The following is a 19,353-nucleotide window of genomic DNA, read 5'->3' as shown; positions in this document are numbered from 1 at the left end:
GGACGAACACTGAGAGGATGAGAAGCACTAATGATGGTAGAGGAGCGCTGTGGGAAGAGGAGACGCACTAATGATGGTAGAGGAGCACTGTGAGAAGAGAAGCACTAATGATGGTGAACGAACACTGAAAGGATGAGAAGCGCTAATGATGCTAGAGGAGCACTGTGAGAAGAGGAGAAGCACTAATGATGGTGGACAAACACTGTGAGAGGATGAGAAGCACTAATAATGGTAGAGGAGCGCTGTGAGAAGAGAAGCACTAATGATGGTGGACGAACACTGAAAGGATGAGAAGCACTAATGATGGTGGACAAACACTGTGAGAGGATGAGAAGCACTAATAATGGTAGAGGAGCGCTGTGAGAAGAGAAGCACTAATGATGGTGGACGAACACTGAAAGGATGAGAAGCACTAATGATGCTAGAGGAGCACTGTGAGAAGAGGAGAAGCACTAATGATGCTAGAGGAGCACTGTGAGAAGAGGAGAAGCACTAATGATGCTAGAGGAGCACTGTGAGAAGAGGAGAAGCACTAATGATGCTAGAAGAGCACTGTGGGAAGAGGAGACGCACTAATGATGGTAGAGGAGCGCTGTGGGAAGAGGAGACGCACTAATGATGGTAGAGGAGCACTGTGGGAAGAGGAGAAGCACTAATGATGGTAGAGGAGCACTGTGAGAAGAGAAGCACTAATAATGGTAGAGGAGCACTGTGAGAAGAGAAGCACTAATGATGGTGGACGAACACTGAGAGGATGATAAGCACTAATGATGGTAGAGGAGCGCTGTGGGAAGAGGAGACGCACTAATGATGGTAGAGGAGCACTGTGAGAAGAGAAGCACTAATGATGGTGAACGAACACTGAAAGGATGAGAAGCGCTAATGATGGTAGAGGAGCGCTTTGGGAAGAGGAGAAGCACTAATGATGGTGGAAGAACACTGAAAGGATGAGAAGCACTAATAATGGTAGAGGAGTCCTGTGAGAAGAGAAGCACTAATGATGGTGAACGAACACTGAAAGGATGAGAAGCACTAATAATGGTAGAGGGGCGCTTTGGGAAGAGGAGAAGCACTAATGATGGTGGACGATGTAGTATCCTGGAGTAGGGGTACTGTGAAGTCTGGACATTTGCCTATTTCACCTATGCAGTTATAAACTTTATTACTTTATTTCATTTGAAAGGGTTAACTTATACTGTATAACTGCATTTTATATGTATGTTGTGATATATATCCTGTTCATTATCACTGTATTTACAAGGCTCTGTGGAAAGGATTAATGAACACTGAGAGACTTTTGGGACTTTGAATGAGAAGCTGGTAATTTTCCACAGCTGCCATAGGGTTCAAGAAGAGGGTGTTTTGGAGGGAAAAAGCCAGACATTGTTTACCACCAAAACCAGACAGACTGACCTTGTGAATGTAGCTCTTTTGTTATTTCTGGAAACTATTCTGTGTCTTTGCTATTGAGTATCATTGGAGCTCTAATGTAAGTCTATGACAGATGGGAAGTGTAACATTGTATTTGTTTGTGCTGAGTTTCTCCACTCCACCCCTCCCACTAGAAGGTTCCAGTATAAGGAGAGCAGTTAGAGCCCCTAGTGTTCTGCAGGTAGGGGTCAGTGCTTGGAGGGGGAGACTCTTCCAGCCTGCATGAGTGACCAAAAGAAGACACTAGCCCTGTGACCAAGGAGCCACCTGGACTACTGAACTACAGACTGTGAGCCTCCAGACTTTGGGGAGAGTACCAGCCTTCTGAGAAAGAGAGGGACCGCTAGCTCAGGCCTTTCCTCAGCCACAAACTCTTCTGCCAGGGAGGAGCATGGAGAAGCCACTCAGTGCACTGCCTGTATTGTTTTGCACCTGAATTCCTCCAGTAAAGAATCACACTGGTTAACTGCACACCTTGACTCTCTGGACTTATTTCCCATTGGGGTGCACCACACCTTACCATCCCTTCTGGAGAGCAGCAACACGTGGTGACACCTCAACAGTGTCCAGGGGACCTAGCGTAGCGTTGGGGCCACCCCAAACCTGGCCACTGCAACCAGCACTGTGAGGAGATGAGAAGCACTAGTGATTGTGGATGAGCACTATGAGGAGATGAGAAGTACTAATCATGGTGGATGAGCACTGTGAGGAGATGAGAAGCACTAATGATTGTGGATGAGCACTGTGAGGAGATGAGAAGCACTAATGATGGTGAACAAGCACTGTGAGGAGATAAGAAGCACTAATGATTGTGGATGAGCACTGTGAGGAGATGAGAAGTACTAATCATGGTGAACAAGCACTGTGAGGAGATGAGAAGCACTAATGATGGTGAACAAGCACTGTGAGGAGATGAGAAGCACTAATGATTGTGGATGAGCACTGTGAGGAGATGAGAAGCATTAATGATGGTGAACAAGCACTGTGAGGAGATGAGAAGCACTAATGATTGTGGATGAGCACTGTGAGGAGATGAGAAGCACTAATGATGGTGAACAAGCACTGTGAGGAGATGAGAAGCACTAATGATTGTGGATGAGCACTGTGAGGAGATGAGAAGCACTAATGATGGTGAACAAGCACTGTGAGGAGATGAGAAGCACTAATGATGGTGAACAAGCACTGTGAGGAGATGAGAAGCACTAATGATTGTGGATGAGCACTGTGAGGAGATGAGAAGCACTAATGATTGTGGATGAGCACTGTGAGGAGATGAGAAGCACTAATGATGGTGGACGAGCACTGTGAGGAGATGAGAAGCACTAGTGATTGTGGATGAGCACTGTGAGGAGATGAGAAGCACTAATGATTGTGGATGAGCACTGTGAGGAGATGAGAAGCACTAATGATGGTGAACAAGCACTGTGAGGAGATGAGAAGCACTAATGATTGTGGATGAGCACTGTGAGGAGATGAGAAGCACTAATGATTGTGGATGAGCACTGTGAGGAGATGAGAAGCACTAATGATGGTGAACAAGCACTGTGAGGAGATGAGAAGCACTAATGATTGTGGATGAGCACTGTGAGGAGATGAGAAGCACTAATGATTGTGGATGAGCACTGTGAGGAGATGAGAAGCACTAATGATGGTGAACAAGCACTGTGAGGAGATGAGAAGCACTAATGATTGTGGATGAGCACTGTGAGGAGATGAGAAGCACTAATGATTGTGGATGAGCACTGTGAGGAGATGAGAAGCACTAATGATTGTGGATGAGCACTGTGAGGAGATGAGAAGCACTAATGATTGTGGATGAGCACTGTGAGGAGATGAGAAGCACTAATGATGGTGAACAAGCACTGTGAGGAGATGAGAAGCACTAATGATTGTGGATGAGCACTGTGAGGAGATGAGAAGCACTAATGATGGTGAACAAGCACTGTGAGGAGATGAGAAGCACTAATGATGGTGAACAAGCACTGTGAGGAGATGAGAAGCACTAATGATTGTGGATGAGCACTGTGAGGAGATGAGAAGTACTAATCATGGTGGATGAGCACGGTGAGATGAGAAGCACTAATGATGGCAAACGACCACTGTGATGAGAAGCACTAGTGATGGACAAGCACTATGAGGAGATGAGAAGCACTAGTGATGGACAAGCACTATGAGGAGATGAGAAGCACTAGTGATGGACAAGCACTATGAGGAGATGAGAAGCACTAATGATTGTGGATGAGCCCTATGAGGAGATGAGAAGTACTAATCATGGTGGACCAGTACTGTGAGGAGATGAGAAGCACTAATCATGGTGGAAGAGCACGGTGAGGAGACGAGAAGTAGATGATGCTTCTGAGTAACTGAGATGAGACGTAGCTGGTACTGAGGGATCTGTGAATTTGTGAGGGGGCTGCTCATGAACGTCTGACTTTACAGCTTTTTTCAGGTGGAGGCAGGTGGTCTTTTAAATTAAGGGATTTAGAAATTTGCCAATTACATCATTCTCTATTAAATAAACTGAAATTTGCATAATGGCTGTGCTTCTTTGTTTTGGCTTTTCGGAAGTCTCTTTCGGCCATATTATTCCCTGTTTCTGCTGCACAGCTAGATACATTTCTCTCAGAAGCAAGGGCATCTCCCTTCTGCCAGTTCTGTATGCAGTTACTTCCCACTGTGTTTTTCTTCCAGAGACCTCAGAAGGCTGATAATGAGGGATATAACACAGGAGGCTCTCGTGAGTTCAGAAGCAGAGTACAAGCAGTTCTTTCATCAGGCTTAGGATTTTAGCTAGTTCTGACTCGCCCCCCCTTCCTCTCAGCCATCTTCTGAGTCTCCGTTAGCCACGATGGATCTTGCCTGAGTTAGGTGGAAGTAAGAGCCCTAGTGGCCATGACTTTACAGCTTTTTTCAGGTGGAGGCTTTTAAATTAAGGGATTTAGAAATTTGCCAATTACATCATTCTCTATTAAATGAACTGAAATTGTGTGAAAGTAGAGTGACCCTTTATTATTAGTTTAGATGGGGGGAGAGGAAAGCAAAAGATCCTGATAAGTGGAGAAAGAGGCATCTTTCTCTGATTAGAATATATAGAATAACATATATTTTTTTTCACCTACGACCTACTCAGCCATGCCATTTATCTATGACCAATGATCAGCAGGGGTCCGACACATGTTAGAAGAAGCCGTGGTGCTCCGGTCAGCGCTGCAGTCTCCTCCCTGCTCGCCAATTGAATAGTGGCTGTTCTTGGTACTGCAGCCGCCCACTATATACTCCGCTGTATATAGGTCATGTGACTGGCTGAAGGTGACGTCACTGGCCTACGAAGAGGCTGCAGCGCGGACCTCAGTGATCGTCGGGGTCCTGGAGTCAGACCCCCAGTCAGATACCAATAACCTATCCTGAGGATAGGTCAGCAATATCAACACAGAAACATAGAAGATCGATGGCAGAAATAGAACAGCGGGCCCATCTCGTCACCCTCATGGAGTTTTTAAAGGGAATCTGTCGCCCACGCCCCTATGTAATCCCGCCCAGCCCCCAATAGCTATTGCCTAGCTGATTACAGTGGGCCCTGGTTCTGTGGCTCCCCTGCAGAGAAATACCTCTTTATAGCAATATGCAGATGGATGATGTCATCGCACTGAAGCTCTGCTAGGCCCCGCCCCTAGCTCAGACTGCTGCTTGACAGGGCCAGGCACCAGGCACATAAGTATCCTCAGGCACGCGTGGATTGTTAGCACACTGGCACAGTCTCTGCCAAGACAAAAACTGCGCACGTGCCCATATGAAAACAGCCAGCGCGTGCGCGTGGCACTAAATGCATCATTTGCAAAAAAGCTAAGGGTCATTTATGATTAGATATACCACTTTTTTGGCACGCCGTGGTGCTGCAGAATCTGCAACTTCTTCCCTGCTCACGCCAGGTCTAATACAAAGTGGGCGTTGCATGGGCAGGAAAGCGGGTGGGTCGGCAGGCCCGCCTTATTAATCACTTTCTATGCCAGCTATTGGGCTTATTAAGACTGGCGTTTAGGAGGCTGTTCTTAATAAATGTGCCCCTAAATTTTTATGCAGAGGAGTCGGCAATCGACAAAACAAGGGCCCCATTATAATCCAGTGAGCAATACCTACGTGTCACCCTGGGCTTGGTTACATAGTGATGTCACTGATGGCAGACGTGTGTGACTACCAAGTTCCTGGACAGGTGTGTGGGGCTCGTGGGCAGGTGTGTGGGGCTCGTGGACAGGTGTGTGGGGCTCGTGGACAGGTGTCTGGTGCATCTATGTAACTAGTATTGCCTGGGGCAGTTCATGTGGTGTGGGTGCCCCCTTGTGGCAGTAGAGATTCATACCTCTGTGACTATTTCCTTGTGACCACTGTAAGTGGAGCAGTTAATGGACAGCTAAGTAGTGCCCCCTCGTGACCAGTGTGGACAGGAGTGATCTGTGGTCAGGTGTGTGTTGCCCCCTGGTGACCAGTACCGGTAGCTTCATGGTCAGGTATGTGATGACTCCCATGTTAACATTTTTGGTAGCAGTGGTTCATGTACAGGTGTATCTTCTATTATGAGACACTGTGAATAGAGATCAGTGGTGCAGTTTGTGGACAGGGGCAAGGGTATCTGCTGTGACCAGAGCTGGGTGGAGCAGTTTATAGACAGTAGTGTGGGTTCCTCCTGTGACCAGAGCTGGGTGGAGCAGTTTATAGACAGTAGTGTGGGTTCCTCCTGTGACCAGAGCTGAGTGGAGCAGTTTATAGACAGTAGTGTGGGTTCCTCCTGTGACCAGAGCTGGGTGGAGCAGTTTATAGACAGTAGTGTGGGTTCCTCCTGTGACCAGAGCTGGGTGGAGCAGTTTATAGACAGTAGTGTGGGTTCCTCCTGTGACCAGAGTTGGGAGGAGCAGCTTAAGGACAGTAGTGTGGGCTCCTCCTGTGACCAGAGCTGGGTGGAGCAGTTTATAGACAGTAGTGTGGGTTTCTCCTGTGACCAGAGTTGGGTGGAGCAGTTTGTGGGTTCCTCCTGTGACCAGAGTTGGTTGGAGCAGTTTATAAACTGCTCCACCCAGCTCTGGTCACAGGAGGAACCCACACTACTGTCTATAAACTGCTCCAACCAACTCTGGTCACAGGAGGAACCCACACTACTGTCTATAGACAGTAGTGTGGGTTCCTCCTGTGACCAGAGCTGGGTGGAGCAGTTTATAGACAGTAGTGTGGGTTCCTCCTGTGACCAGAGCTGGGTGGAGCAGTTTATAGACAGTAGTGTGGGTTCCTCCTGTGACCAGAGCTGGGTGGAGCAGTTTAAGGACAGTAGTGTGGGTTCCTCCTGTGACCAGAGCTGGGTGGAGCAGTTTATAGACAGTAGTGTGGGTTCCTCCTGTGACCAGAGTTGGGTGGAGCAGTTTATAGACAGTTGTGTGGGTTCCTCCTGTGACCAGAGTTGGGTGGAGCAGTTTGTGGGTTCCTCCTGTGACCAGAGTTGGGTGGAGCAGTTTGTGGGTTCCTCCTGTGACCAGAGTTGGGTGGAGCAGTTTATAGACAGTAGTGTGGGTTACTCCTGTGACCAGAGCTGGGTGGAGCAGTTTATGGACAGTAGTATGGGTTCCTCCTGTGACCAGAGTTGGGTGGAGCAGTTTATGGACAGTAGTATGGGTTCCTCCTGTGACCAGAGTTGGGTGGAGCAGTTTATGGACAGTAGTGTGGGTTCCTCCTGTGACCAGAGTTGGGTGGAGCAGTTTATAGACAGTAGTGTGGGTTCCTCCTGTGACCAGAGTTGGGTGGAGCAGTTTATGGACAGTAGTGTGGGTTATTCCTGTGACCAGAGTTGGGTGGAGTAGCTTAAGGACAGTAGTGTGGGTTCCTCCTGTGACCAGAGTTGGGTGGAGCAGTTTATGGACAGTAGTGTGGGTTCCTCCTGTGACCAGAGCTGGGTGGAGCAGTTTATGGACAGTAGTGTGGGTTCCTCCTGTGACCAGAGCTGGGTGGAGCAGTTTATAGACAGTAGTGTGGGTTCATCATGTGACCAGAGTTGGGTGGAGCAGTTTATGGACAGTAGTGTGGGTTCCTCCTGTGACCAGAGTTGGGTGGAGCAGTTTATGGACAGTAGTATGTGTTCCTCCTGTGACCAGAGTTGGGTGGAGCAGTTTAAGGACAGTAGTGTGGGTTCCTCCTGTGACCAGAGCTGGGTGGAGCAGTTTATAGACAGTAGTGTGTGTTCCTCCTGTGACCAGAGTTGGGTGGAGCAGTTTATGGACAGTAGTGTGGGTTCCTCCTGTGACCAGGCTTGGAGTGGTGGTCCTGCTCTGCGTTGTGCATGCTGCTTGTGTATCACTCTTGCTTCCATTTGTTGTACATCGATATAGAGTTGTAATTTTCTCCTCTTTCATTTTCAGCCAAATTTTAAACAGAAGTTTGTGTCTTTGTTGAAGAGGTTCAAAGTTAATGATGATGTGAGTCTTCCTGAAAACAAGCACTCTCATCATCCCCACCATCCCTTGTTTTCATATGTGGACACCTGCAGCCATTGTCCTTGCTGACCAGGCCTGTGACATACAGTGATGTGGCAGATGACCGAGCTGCGGTGCCGCCCTTACAGAGTGCCCCCTCCTCTTCATGTGACAAATATGGTGTCCATGTCACAGGGTGGTTCAGGAAGGACACGGCCATCATACATAGGAAATTCACCATTATTTCCATCTACTTTTACTGTGAGGTCCATGATTAAAATTTCATTTCATCATCATAATATGACGTCACTGATGGCGTAGCACGTAGCACCTAGGTCCCAGTGATCTTTATAGAGCCAATATTGTCACACCACCTAGATCCCAGTGATCATTAGAGCCAGTATCATCACACCACCTAGATCCCAGTGATCTCTATAGAGACAGTGTCATCACACCACCTAGATCCCAGTGATCTCTATAGACAGTGTCATCACACCACCTAGATCCCAGTGATCTCTATAGACAGTGTCATCACACCACCTAGATCCCAGTGATCTTTATAGAGCCAATATAGTCACACCACCTAGATCCCAGTGATCATTAGAGCCAGTATCATCACACCACCTAGATCCCAGTGATCTCTATAGACAGTGTCATCACACCACCTAGATCCCAGTGATCTTTATAGAGCCAATATAGTCACACCACCTAGATCCCAGTGATCATTAGAGCCAGTATCATCACACCACCTAGATCCCAGTGATCTCTAGAGCCAGTATCATCACACCACCTAGATCCCAGTGATCTTTATAGAGCCAGTGTCATCACACCACCTAGATCTCAGTGATCTCTATAGAGCCAATATTGTCACACCACCTAGATCCCAGTGATCTCTATAGAGCCAGTATTGTCACACCACCTAGATCCCAGTGATCTCTATAGACAGTGTCATCACACCACCTAGATCCCAGTGATCTCTATAGACAGTGTCATCACACCACCTAGATCCCAGTGATCTCTATAGACAGTGTCATCACACCACCTAGATCCCAGTGATCATTAGAGCCAGTATTGTCACACCACCTAGATCCCAGTGATCTCTATAGAGCCAGTGTCATCACACCACCTAGATCCCAGTGATCTCTATAGAGACAGTGTCATCACACCACCTAGATCTCAGTGATCTCTATAGAGCCAGTATCATCACACCACCTAGATCCCAGTGATCTCTATAGAGCCAGTATCATCACACCACCTAGATCCCAGTGATCTTTATAGACAGTGTCATCACACCACCTAGATTCCAGTGATCTCTATAGACAGTGTCATCACACCACCTAGATCCCAGTGATCTCTATAGACAGTGTCATCACACCACCTAGATCACAGTGATCTCTATAGACAGTGTCATCACACCACCTAGATCACAGTGATCTTTATAGACAGTGTCATCACACCACCTAGATCACAGTGATCTTTATAGACAGTGTCATCACACCACCTAGATCACAGTGATCTCTATAGGTCCAGGGTCATCACACCACCTAGATCCCAGTGATCTCTATAGAGCCAGTGTCATCACACCACCTAGATCCCAGTGATCTCTATAGACAGTGTCATCACACCACCTAGATCACAGTGATCTCTATAGACAGTGTCATCACACCACCTAGATCACAGTGATCTCTAGAGCCAGTGTCATCACACCACCTAGATCCTAGTGATCTCTATAGACAGTGTCATCACACCACCTAGATCACAGTGATCTCTATAGACAGTGTCATCACACCACCTAGATCACAGTGATCTCTATAGACAGTGTCATCACACCACCTAGATCCCAGTGATCTCTATAGACAGTGTCATCACACCACCTAGATCCCAGTGATCTCTATAGAGACAGTGTCATCACACCACCTAGATCCCAGTGATCTCTATAGAGACAGTGTCATCACACCACCTAGATTCCAGTGATCTCTATAGACAGTGTCATCTCACCACCTAGATCCCAGTGATCTCTATAGACAGTGTCATCACACCACCTAGATCCCAGTGATCTCTATAGACAGTGTCATCACACCACCAAGATCACAGTGATCTCTATAGAGCCAGTATCATCACACCACCTAGATCCCAGTGATCTCTATAGACAGTGTCATCACACCACCTAGATCCTAGTGATCTCTATAGACAGTGTCATCACACCACCTAGATCACAGTGATCTCTATAGACAGTGTCATCACACCACCTAGATCCTAGTGATCTCTATAGACAGTGTCATCACACCACCTAGATCACAGTGATCTCTATAGACAGTGTCATCACACCACCTAGATCACAGTGATCTCTATAGACAGTGTCATCACACCACCTAGATCCCAGTGATCTCTATAGAGCCAGTGTCATCACACACCTAGATCCCAGTGATCTCTATAGACAGTGTCATCACACCACCTAGATCCCAGTGATCTCTATAGACAGTGTCATCACACCACCTAGATCCCAATGATCTCTATAGAGCCAGTGTCATCACACCACCTAGATCCCAGTGATCTCTATAGACAGTGTCATCACACCACCTAGATCCCAGTGATCTCTATAGACAGTGTCATCACACCACCTAGATCACAGTGATCTCTATAGAGCCAGTGTCATCACACCACCTAGATCCCAGTGATCTCTATAGAGACAGTGTCATCACACCACCTAGATCCCAGTGATCTCTATAGACAGTGTCATCACACCACCTAGATCCCAGTGATCTCTATAGAGACAGTGTCATCACACCACCTAGATCACAGTGATCTCTATAGACAGTGTCATCACACCACCTAGATCCCAGTGATCTCTATAGAGCCAGTGTCATCACACCACCTAGATCCCAGTGATCTCTATAGACAGTGTCATCACACCACCTAGATCCCAGTGATCTCTATAGAGACAGTGTCATCACACCACCTAGATCCCAGTGATCTCTATAGAGCCAGTGTCATCACACCACCTAGATCCCAGTGATCTCTATAGACAGTGTCATCACACCACCTAGATCCCAGTGATCTCTATAGAGACAGTGTCATCACACCACCTAGATCCCAGTGATCTCTATAGAGCCAGTGTCATCACACCACCTAGATCCCAGTGATCTCTATAGACAGTGTCATCACACCACCTAGATCCCAGTGATCTCTATAGAGACAGTGTCATCACACCACCTAGATCCCAGTGATCATTAGAGCCAGTATCATCACACCACCTAGATCCCAGTGATCTCTATAGACAGTGTCATCACACCACCTAGATCCCAGTGATCTCTATAGACAGTGTCATCACACCACCTAGATCCCAGTGATCTTTATAGAGCCAATATAGTCACACCACCTAGATCCCAGTGATCATTAGAGCCAGTATCATCACACCACCTAGATCCCAGTGATCTCTAGAGCCAGTATCATCACACCACCTAGATCCCAGTGATCTTTATAGAGCCAGTGTCATCACACCACCTAGATCTCAGTGATCTCTATAGAGCCAATATTGTCACACCACCTAGATCCCAGTGATCTCTATAGAGCCAGTATTGTCACACCACCTAGATCCCAGTGATCTCTATAGACAGTGTCATCACACCACCTAGATCCCAGTGATCTCTATAGACAGTGTCATCACACCACCTAGATCCCAGTGATCTTTATAGACAGTGTCATCACACCACCTAGATCCCAGTGATCATTAGAGCCAGTATTGTCACACCACCTAGATCCCAGTGATCTCTATAGAGCCAGTGTCATCACACCACCTAGATCCCAGTGATCTCTATAGAGACAGTGTCATCACACCACCTAGATCTCAGTGATCTCTATAGAGCCAGTATCATCACACCACCTAGATCCCAGTGATCTCTATAGAGCCAGTATCATCACACCACCTAGATCCCAGTGATCTTTATAGACAGTGTCATCACACCACCTAGATTCCAGTGATCTCTATAGACAGTGTCATCACACCACCTAGATCCCAGTGATCTCTATAGACAGTGTCATCACACCACCTAGATCACAGTGATCTCTATAGACAGTGTCATCACACCACCTAGATCACAGTGATCTTTATAGACAGTGTCATCACACCACCTAGATCCCAGTGATCTCTATAGACAGTGTCATCACACCACCTAGATCACAGTGATCTTTATAGACAGTGTCATCACACCACCTAGATCACAGTGATCTCTATAGGTCCAGGGTCATCACACCACCTAGATCCCAGTGATCTCTATAGAGCCAGTGTCATCACACCACCTAGATCCCAGTGATCTCTATAGACAGTGTCATCACACCACCTAGATCACAGTGATCTCTAGAGCCAGTGTCATCACACCACCTAGATCCTAGTGATCTCTATAGACAGTGTCATCACACCACCTAGATCACAGTGATCTCTATAGACAGTGTCATCACACCACCTAGATCACAGTGATCTCTATAGAGCCAGTGTCATCACACCACCTAGATCACAGTGATCTCTATAGACAGTGTCATCACACCACCTAGATCACAGTGATCTCTAGAGCCAGTGTCATCACACCACCTAGATCCTAGTGATCTCTATAGACAGTGTCATCACACCACCTAGATCACAGTGATCTCTATAGACAGTGTCATCACACCACCTAGATCACAGTGATCTCTATAGACAGTGTCATCACACCACCTAGATCACAGTGATCTCTATAGACAGTGTCATCACACCACCTAGATCCCAGTGATCTCTATAGAGACAGTGTCATCACACCACCTAGATCCCAGTGATCTCTATAGAGACAGTGTCATCACACCACCTAGATCCCAGTGATCTCTATAGACAGTGTCATCACACCACCTAGATCCCAGTGATCTCTATAGACAGTGTCATCACACCACCTAGATCCTAGTGATCTCTATAGACAGTGTCATCACACCACCTAGATCCTAGTGATCTCTATAGACAGTGTCATCACACCACCTAGATCACAGTGATCTCTATAGACAGTGTCATCACACCACCTAGATTCCAGTGATCTCTATAGACAGTGTCATCTCACCACCTAGATCCCAGTGATCTCTATAGACAGTGTCATCACACCACCTAGATCCCAGTGATCTCTATAGACAGTGTCATCACACCACCAAGATCACAGTGATCTCTATAGAGCCAGTATCATCACACCACCTAGATCCCAGTGATCTCTATAGACAGTGTCATCACACCACCTAGATCCTAGTGATCTCTATAGACAGTGTCATCACACCACCTAGATCACAGTGATCTCTATAGACAGTGTCATCACACCACCTAGATCCTAGTGATCTCTATAGACAGTGTCATCACACCACCTAGATCACAGTGATCTCTATAGACAGTGTCATCACACCACCTAGATCACAGTGATCTCTATAGACAGTGTCATCACACCACCTAGATCCCAGTGATCTCTATAGACAGTGTCATCACACCACCTAGATCCCAGTGATCTCTATAGAGCCAGTGTCATCACACCACCTAGATCCCAGTGATCTCTATAGACAGTGTCATCACACCACCTAGATCACAGTGATCTCTATAGAGCCAGTGTCATCACACCACCTAGATCCCAGTGATCTCTATAGAGACAGTGTCATCACACCACCTAGATCCCAGTGATCTCTATAGACAGTGTCATCACACCACCTAGATCCCAGTGATCTCTATAGAGACAGTGTCATCACACCACCTAGATCCCAGTGATCTCTATAGAGACAGTGTCATCACACCACCTAGATCCCAGTGATCTCTATAGAGACAGTGTCATCACACCACCTAGATCCCAGTGATATCTATAGACAGTGTCATCACACCACCTAGATCCCAGTGATCTCTATAGAGCCAGTGTCATCACACCACCTAGATCCCAGTGATCTCTATAGAGCCAGTGTCATCACTCCACCTAGATCCCAGTGATCTCTATAGACAGTGTCATCACACCACCTAGATCCCAGTGATCTCTATAGACAGTGTCATCACACCACCTAGATCCCAGTGATCTCTATAGAGCCAGTGTCATCACACCACCTAGATCCCAGTGATCTCTATAGACAGTGTCATCACACCACCTAGATCCCAGTGATCTCTATAGAGACAGTGTCATCACACCACCTAGATCCCAGTGATCTCTATAGAGCCAGTGTCATCACACCACCTAGATCCCAGTGATCTCTATAGACAGTGTCATCACACCACCTAGATCCCAGTGATCTCTATAGAGACAGTGTCATCACACCACCTAGATCCCAGTGATCTCTATAGAGACAGTGTCATCACACCACCTAGATCCCAGTGATCTCTATAGAGACAGTGTCATCACACCACCTAGATTCCAGTGATCTCTATAGACAGTGTCATCTCACCACCTAGATCCCAGTGATCTCTATAGACAGTGTCATCACACCACCTAGATCCCAGTGATCTCTATAGACAGTGTCATCACACCACCAAGATCACAGTGATCTCTATAGAGCCAGTATCATCACACCACCTAGATCCCAGTGATCTCTATAGACAGTGTCATCACACCACCTAGATCCTAGTGATCTCTATAGACAGTGTCATCACACCACCTAGATCACAGTGATCTCTATAGACAGTGTCATCACACCACCTAGATCCTAGTGATCTCTATAGACAGTGTCATCACACCACCTAGATCACAGTGATCTCTATAGACAGTGTCATCACACCACCTAGATCACAGTGATCTCTATAGACAGTGTCATCACACCACCTAGATCCTAGTGATCTCTATAGACAGTGTCATCACACCACCTAGATCACAGTGATCTCTATAGACAGTGTCATCACACCACCTAGATCACAGTGATCTCTATAGACAGTGTCATCACACCACCTAGATCCCAGTGATCTCTATAGAGCCAGTGTCATCACACACCTAGATCCCAGTGATCTCTATAGACAGTGTCATCACACCACCTAGATCCCAGTGATCTCTATAGACAGTGTCATCACACCACCTAGATCCCAGTGATCTCTATAGAGCCAGTGTCATCACACCACCTAGATCACAGTGATCTCTATAGCCAGTGTCATCACACCACCTAGATCCCAGTGATCTCTATAGAGCCAGTGTCATCACACACCTAGATCCCAGTGATCTCTATAGACAGTGTCATCACACCACCTAGATCCCAGTGATCTCTATAGAGCCAGTGTCATCACACCACCTAGATCCCAGTGATCTCTATAGAGACAGTGTCATCACACCATCTAGATCCCAGTGATCTCTATAGACAGTGTCATCACACCACCTAGATCCCAGTGATCTCTATAGACAGTGTCATCACACCACCTAGATCCCAGTGATCTCTATAGACAGTGTCATCACACCACCTAGATCCCAGTGATCTCTATAGACAGTGTCATCACACCACCTAGATCCTAGAGCAGGAAACAGCAACCTTCGGTACTCTGACTCCTTTTAAACTACAACTCCCAGCATGCTCATGTTCTTGTAACTCTCATAGAAGTGATAGTAGGATTCTGGGAGTTGTAGTTTCAGAACAGCTGGAGGTTGCTGATCCCTTCCCTCCATCATTCCTTCCTCCCTCCATGATACGTTACTTTGAGGTCTAGGACGAGCCTTTTCTCTCCAGACCTCAGAGGACTGTCTATGGTAGGTCATCTTCAGCTCAGGGACCCCCCAGGGACATCTGTTCATTGGTGGTAGACGTGTCTTCTGGTGACTCCTGGGTCATTGTCCTCTTACAGACATTGGACACAGAACACACGTGTCGGGAGCAGGAGGAAGACGAGGAGCTTGGCCTCCTATATGACAGTCTGGATGAGTGCAACAATAGCGAGAGTGGCTTCGACATAGAAGACAATGACAGTGTCCTCAGCACCCCGAAACCAACGCTGAGGTGAGGGCGATGGGTGCCCCAGAACCCTAATGTGTCCTCACACACCCTGGTGTGTCCTCAGTATGTAGCGTCACCCCAATATACCCTCATTATATAGCGTCACCCCAATGTACCCTCATTATATAGCGTCACCCCGATGTACCCTCATTATATAGCGTCACCCCAATGTACCCTCATTATATAGCGTCACCCCGATGTACCCTCATTATATAGCGTCACCCCAATGTACCCTCATTATATAGCGTCACCCCAATGTACCCTCATTATATAGCGTCACCCCGATGTATCCTCATTATATAGCGTCACCCCGATGTACCCTCATTATATAACATCACCCCAATGTACCCTCATTATATAGCGTCACCCCAATGTACCCTCATTATATAACATCACCCCAATGTACCCTCATTATATAGCGTCACCCCAATGTACCCTCATTATATAGCGTCACCCCAATGTACCCTCATTATATAGCGTCACCCTGATGTACCCTCATTATATAACATCACCCCAATGTACCCTCATTATATAGCGTCACCCCGATGTACCCTCATTATATAGCGTCACCCCAATATACCCTCATTATATAGCGTCACCCCGATGTATCCTCATTATATAGCGTCACCCCAATGTACCCTCATTATATAGCGTCACCCCGATGTACCCTCATTATATAACATCACCCCAATGTACCCTCATTATATAGCGTCACCCCAATGTACCCTCATTATATAACGTCACCCCAATGTACCCTCATTATATAGCGTCACCCCGATGTACCCTCATTATATAGCGTCACCCCGATGTACCCTCATTATATAGCGTCACCCCAATGTACCCTCATTATATAGCGTCACCCCAATGTACCCTCATTATATAGCGTCACCCCGATGTACCCTCATTATATAACGTCACCCCGATGTACCCTCATTATATAGCGTCACCCCGATGTACCCTCATTATATAGCGTCACCCCGATGTACCCTCATTATATAGCGTCACCCCAATGTACCCTCATTATATAGCGTCACCCCAATATACCCTCATTATATAGCGTCACCCCGATGTATCCTCATTATATAGCGTCACCCCGATGTACCCTCATTATATAACGTCACCCCGATGTACCCTCATTATATAGCGTCACCCCGATGTACCCTCATTATATAGCGTCACCCCGATGTACCCTCATTATATAGCGTCACCCCGATGTACCCTCATTATATAGCGTCACCCCGATGTACCCTCATTATATAGCGTCACCCCGATGTACCCTCATTATATAGCGTCACCCCGATGTACCCTCATTATATAGCGTCACCCCGATGTACCCTCATTATATAGCGTCACCCCGATGTACCCTCATTATATAGCGTCACCCCGATGTACCCTCATTATATAGCGTCACCCCGATGTACCCTCATTATATAGCGTCACCCCGATGTACCCTCATTATATAGCGTCACCCCGATGTACCCTCATTATATAACGTCACCCCGATGTACCCTCATTATATAACGTCACCCCAATGTACCCTCATTATATAGCGTCACCCCAATGTACCCTCATTATATAGCGTCACCCCAATGTACCCTCATTATATAGCGTCACCCCGATGTACCCTCATTATATAACGTCACCCCAATGTACCCTCATTATATAACGTCACTCTGATATACCGGACTGTCCTGCTTTGATGCTGTTATTCTGGGCCTGTCTGCAGATGTCTCAGGCTCCTTTGCTCTCATCTTCTCTTTATTCTCCTTCAGGAGATTCTTTGAAGGTGTCTCCAACTCTGGGTCTCAGACAGAAATCGGCAGCATCAATGGTCAGAAAGGGGGCGAGAAGAGCCTTGGAGCGGTGAGTGGAATCATCACTAGACACACAGAACTGGTGAGATGCCAGTGGTGCCCAGCCTAACCATCACCAGGGTCAGAGCCACAGCTCGGAGTGACCCCGTTACTAGGGCTGCCAGAATGGTGGAATTACTATTGACTAAAGCTTCATTTTCCTGGAACTACAACTCCCAGCATTTTTGTAGCTACCAGACACATACAGTACAGACCAAAAGTTTGGACACACCTTCTCATTCAAAGAGTTTTCTTTATTTTCATGACTATGAAGGCATCAAAACTATGAATTAACACATGTGGAATTATATACATAACAAACAAGTGTGAAACAACAGAAAATATGTCATATTCTAGGTTCTTCAAAGTAGCCACCTTTTGCTTTGATTACTGCTTTGCACACTCTTGGCATTCTCTTGATGAGCTTCAAGAGGTAGTCCCCTGAAATGGTTTTCACTTCACAGGTGTGCCCTGTCAGGTTTAATAAGTGGGATTTCTTGCCTTATAAATGGGGTTGGGACCATCAGTGGCGTTGAGGAGAAGTCAGGTGGATACACAGCTGATAGTCCTACTGAATAGACTGTTAGAATTGGTATTATGGCAAAAAAAAAGCAGCTAAGTAAAGAAAAACGAGTGGCCATCATTACTTTAAGAAATCAAGGTCAGTCAGTCAGCCGAAAAATTGGGAAAACTTTGAAAGTAAGGGCTATTTGACCATGAAGGAGAGTGATGGGGTGCTGCGCCAGATGACCTGGCCTCCACAGTCACCGGACCTGAACCCAATCGAGATGGTTTGGGGTGAGCTGGACCGCAGAGTGAAGGCAAAAGGGCCAACAAGTGCTAAGCATCTCTGGGAGCTCCTTCAAGACTGTTGGAAGACCATTTCAGGGGACTACCTCTTGAAGCTCCTCAAGAGAATGCCAAGAGTGTGCAAAGCAGCAATCAAAGCAAAAGGTGGCTACTCTGAAGATCCTAGAATATGACATATTTTCAGTTGTTTCACACTTGTTTGTTATGTATATAATTCCACATGTGTTAATTCAGAGTTTTGATGCCTTCATAGTCATGAAAATAAAGAAAACTCTTTGAATGAGAAGGTGTGTCCAAACTTTTGGTCTGTACTGTACCTTGATCGATCCCTAAAATGCTAGACACCATGACAGATCAAAGCAGAAGCCCCTAGAATAAGCAGCTAAACCCCGGCTCCAGGACTCTCATGTCATGTAGAGTGCGCTCCTTCCAGCAAAGAGGAACCACTTACTCCTCATCTCTTCTCTCTAGGTCATCTTCTCTCTCCGCTAACTCTGTCATCTCCACTCTCGGTCATCTCCTCTCTCCACGCGCTTACTCTCTCGGCCCTCTCCTCTCTCCACTCATTCTCTGTCATCTCCTCTTTTGGTCATCTCCCCTCTCTCCGCTCACTCTTTCAATCATCTCCTCTCTGCTTGGTTGCTCACTCACTCTCTCGGTCATCTCCACTTTCCGCTCACTCTCTGTCATCTCCTCTCTCAATCATCTCCTCTTTCCACTCGCTCACTCTCTCGGTCATCTCCACTTTCCGCTCACTCTCTGTCATCTCCTCTCTCAATCATCTCCTCTTTCCACTCGCTCACTCTCTCGGTCATCTCCACTTTCCGCTCACTCTCTAGTCATGTTCTCTCTCCACTCAC

General features: G+C 46.8%; 1 protein-coding gene across 3 annotated transcripts in view; it reads left to right on the top strand.

Annotated features, from left to right (window-relative positions):
* Positions 1 to 19,353, top strand: part of LOC120999861 (phosphofurin acidic cluster sorting protein 1-like) — a 170,774-nt gene that overhangs the window by 47,415 nt on the left and 104,006 nt on the right. For all 3 annotated transcript variants that reach the window (XR_005778662.1, XR_005778663.1, XM_040430898.1), the window contains exons 8-10: positions 7,830 to 7,886; positions 15,682 to 15,833; positions 17,603 to 17,693. Coding sequence is in view for 1 of the 3 variants with exons in the window: in XM_040430898.1 (XP_040286832.1) it covers positions 7,830 to 7,886; positions 15,682 to 15,833; positions 17,603 to 17,693 (300 nt within the window). In the remaining 2 variants the exon portion in view is untranslated. The remainder of the gene's footprint in view (positions 1 to 7,829; positions 7,887 to 15,681; positions 15,834 to 17,602; positions 17,694 to 19,353) is intronic.

Source organism: Bufo bufo, chromosome 4 (genome assembly GCF_905171765.1).
Source record: "Bufo bufo chromosome 4, aBufBuf1.1, whole genome shotgun sequence".
NCBI lineage: Eukaryota > Metazoa > Chordata > Amphibia > Anura > Bufonidae > Bufo > Bufo bufo.
This window is presented reverse-complemented; position numbering and strand designations above follow the sequence as displayed.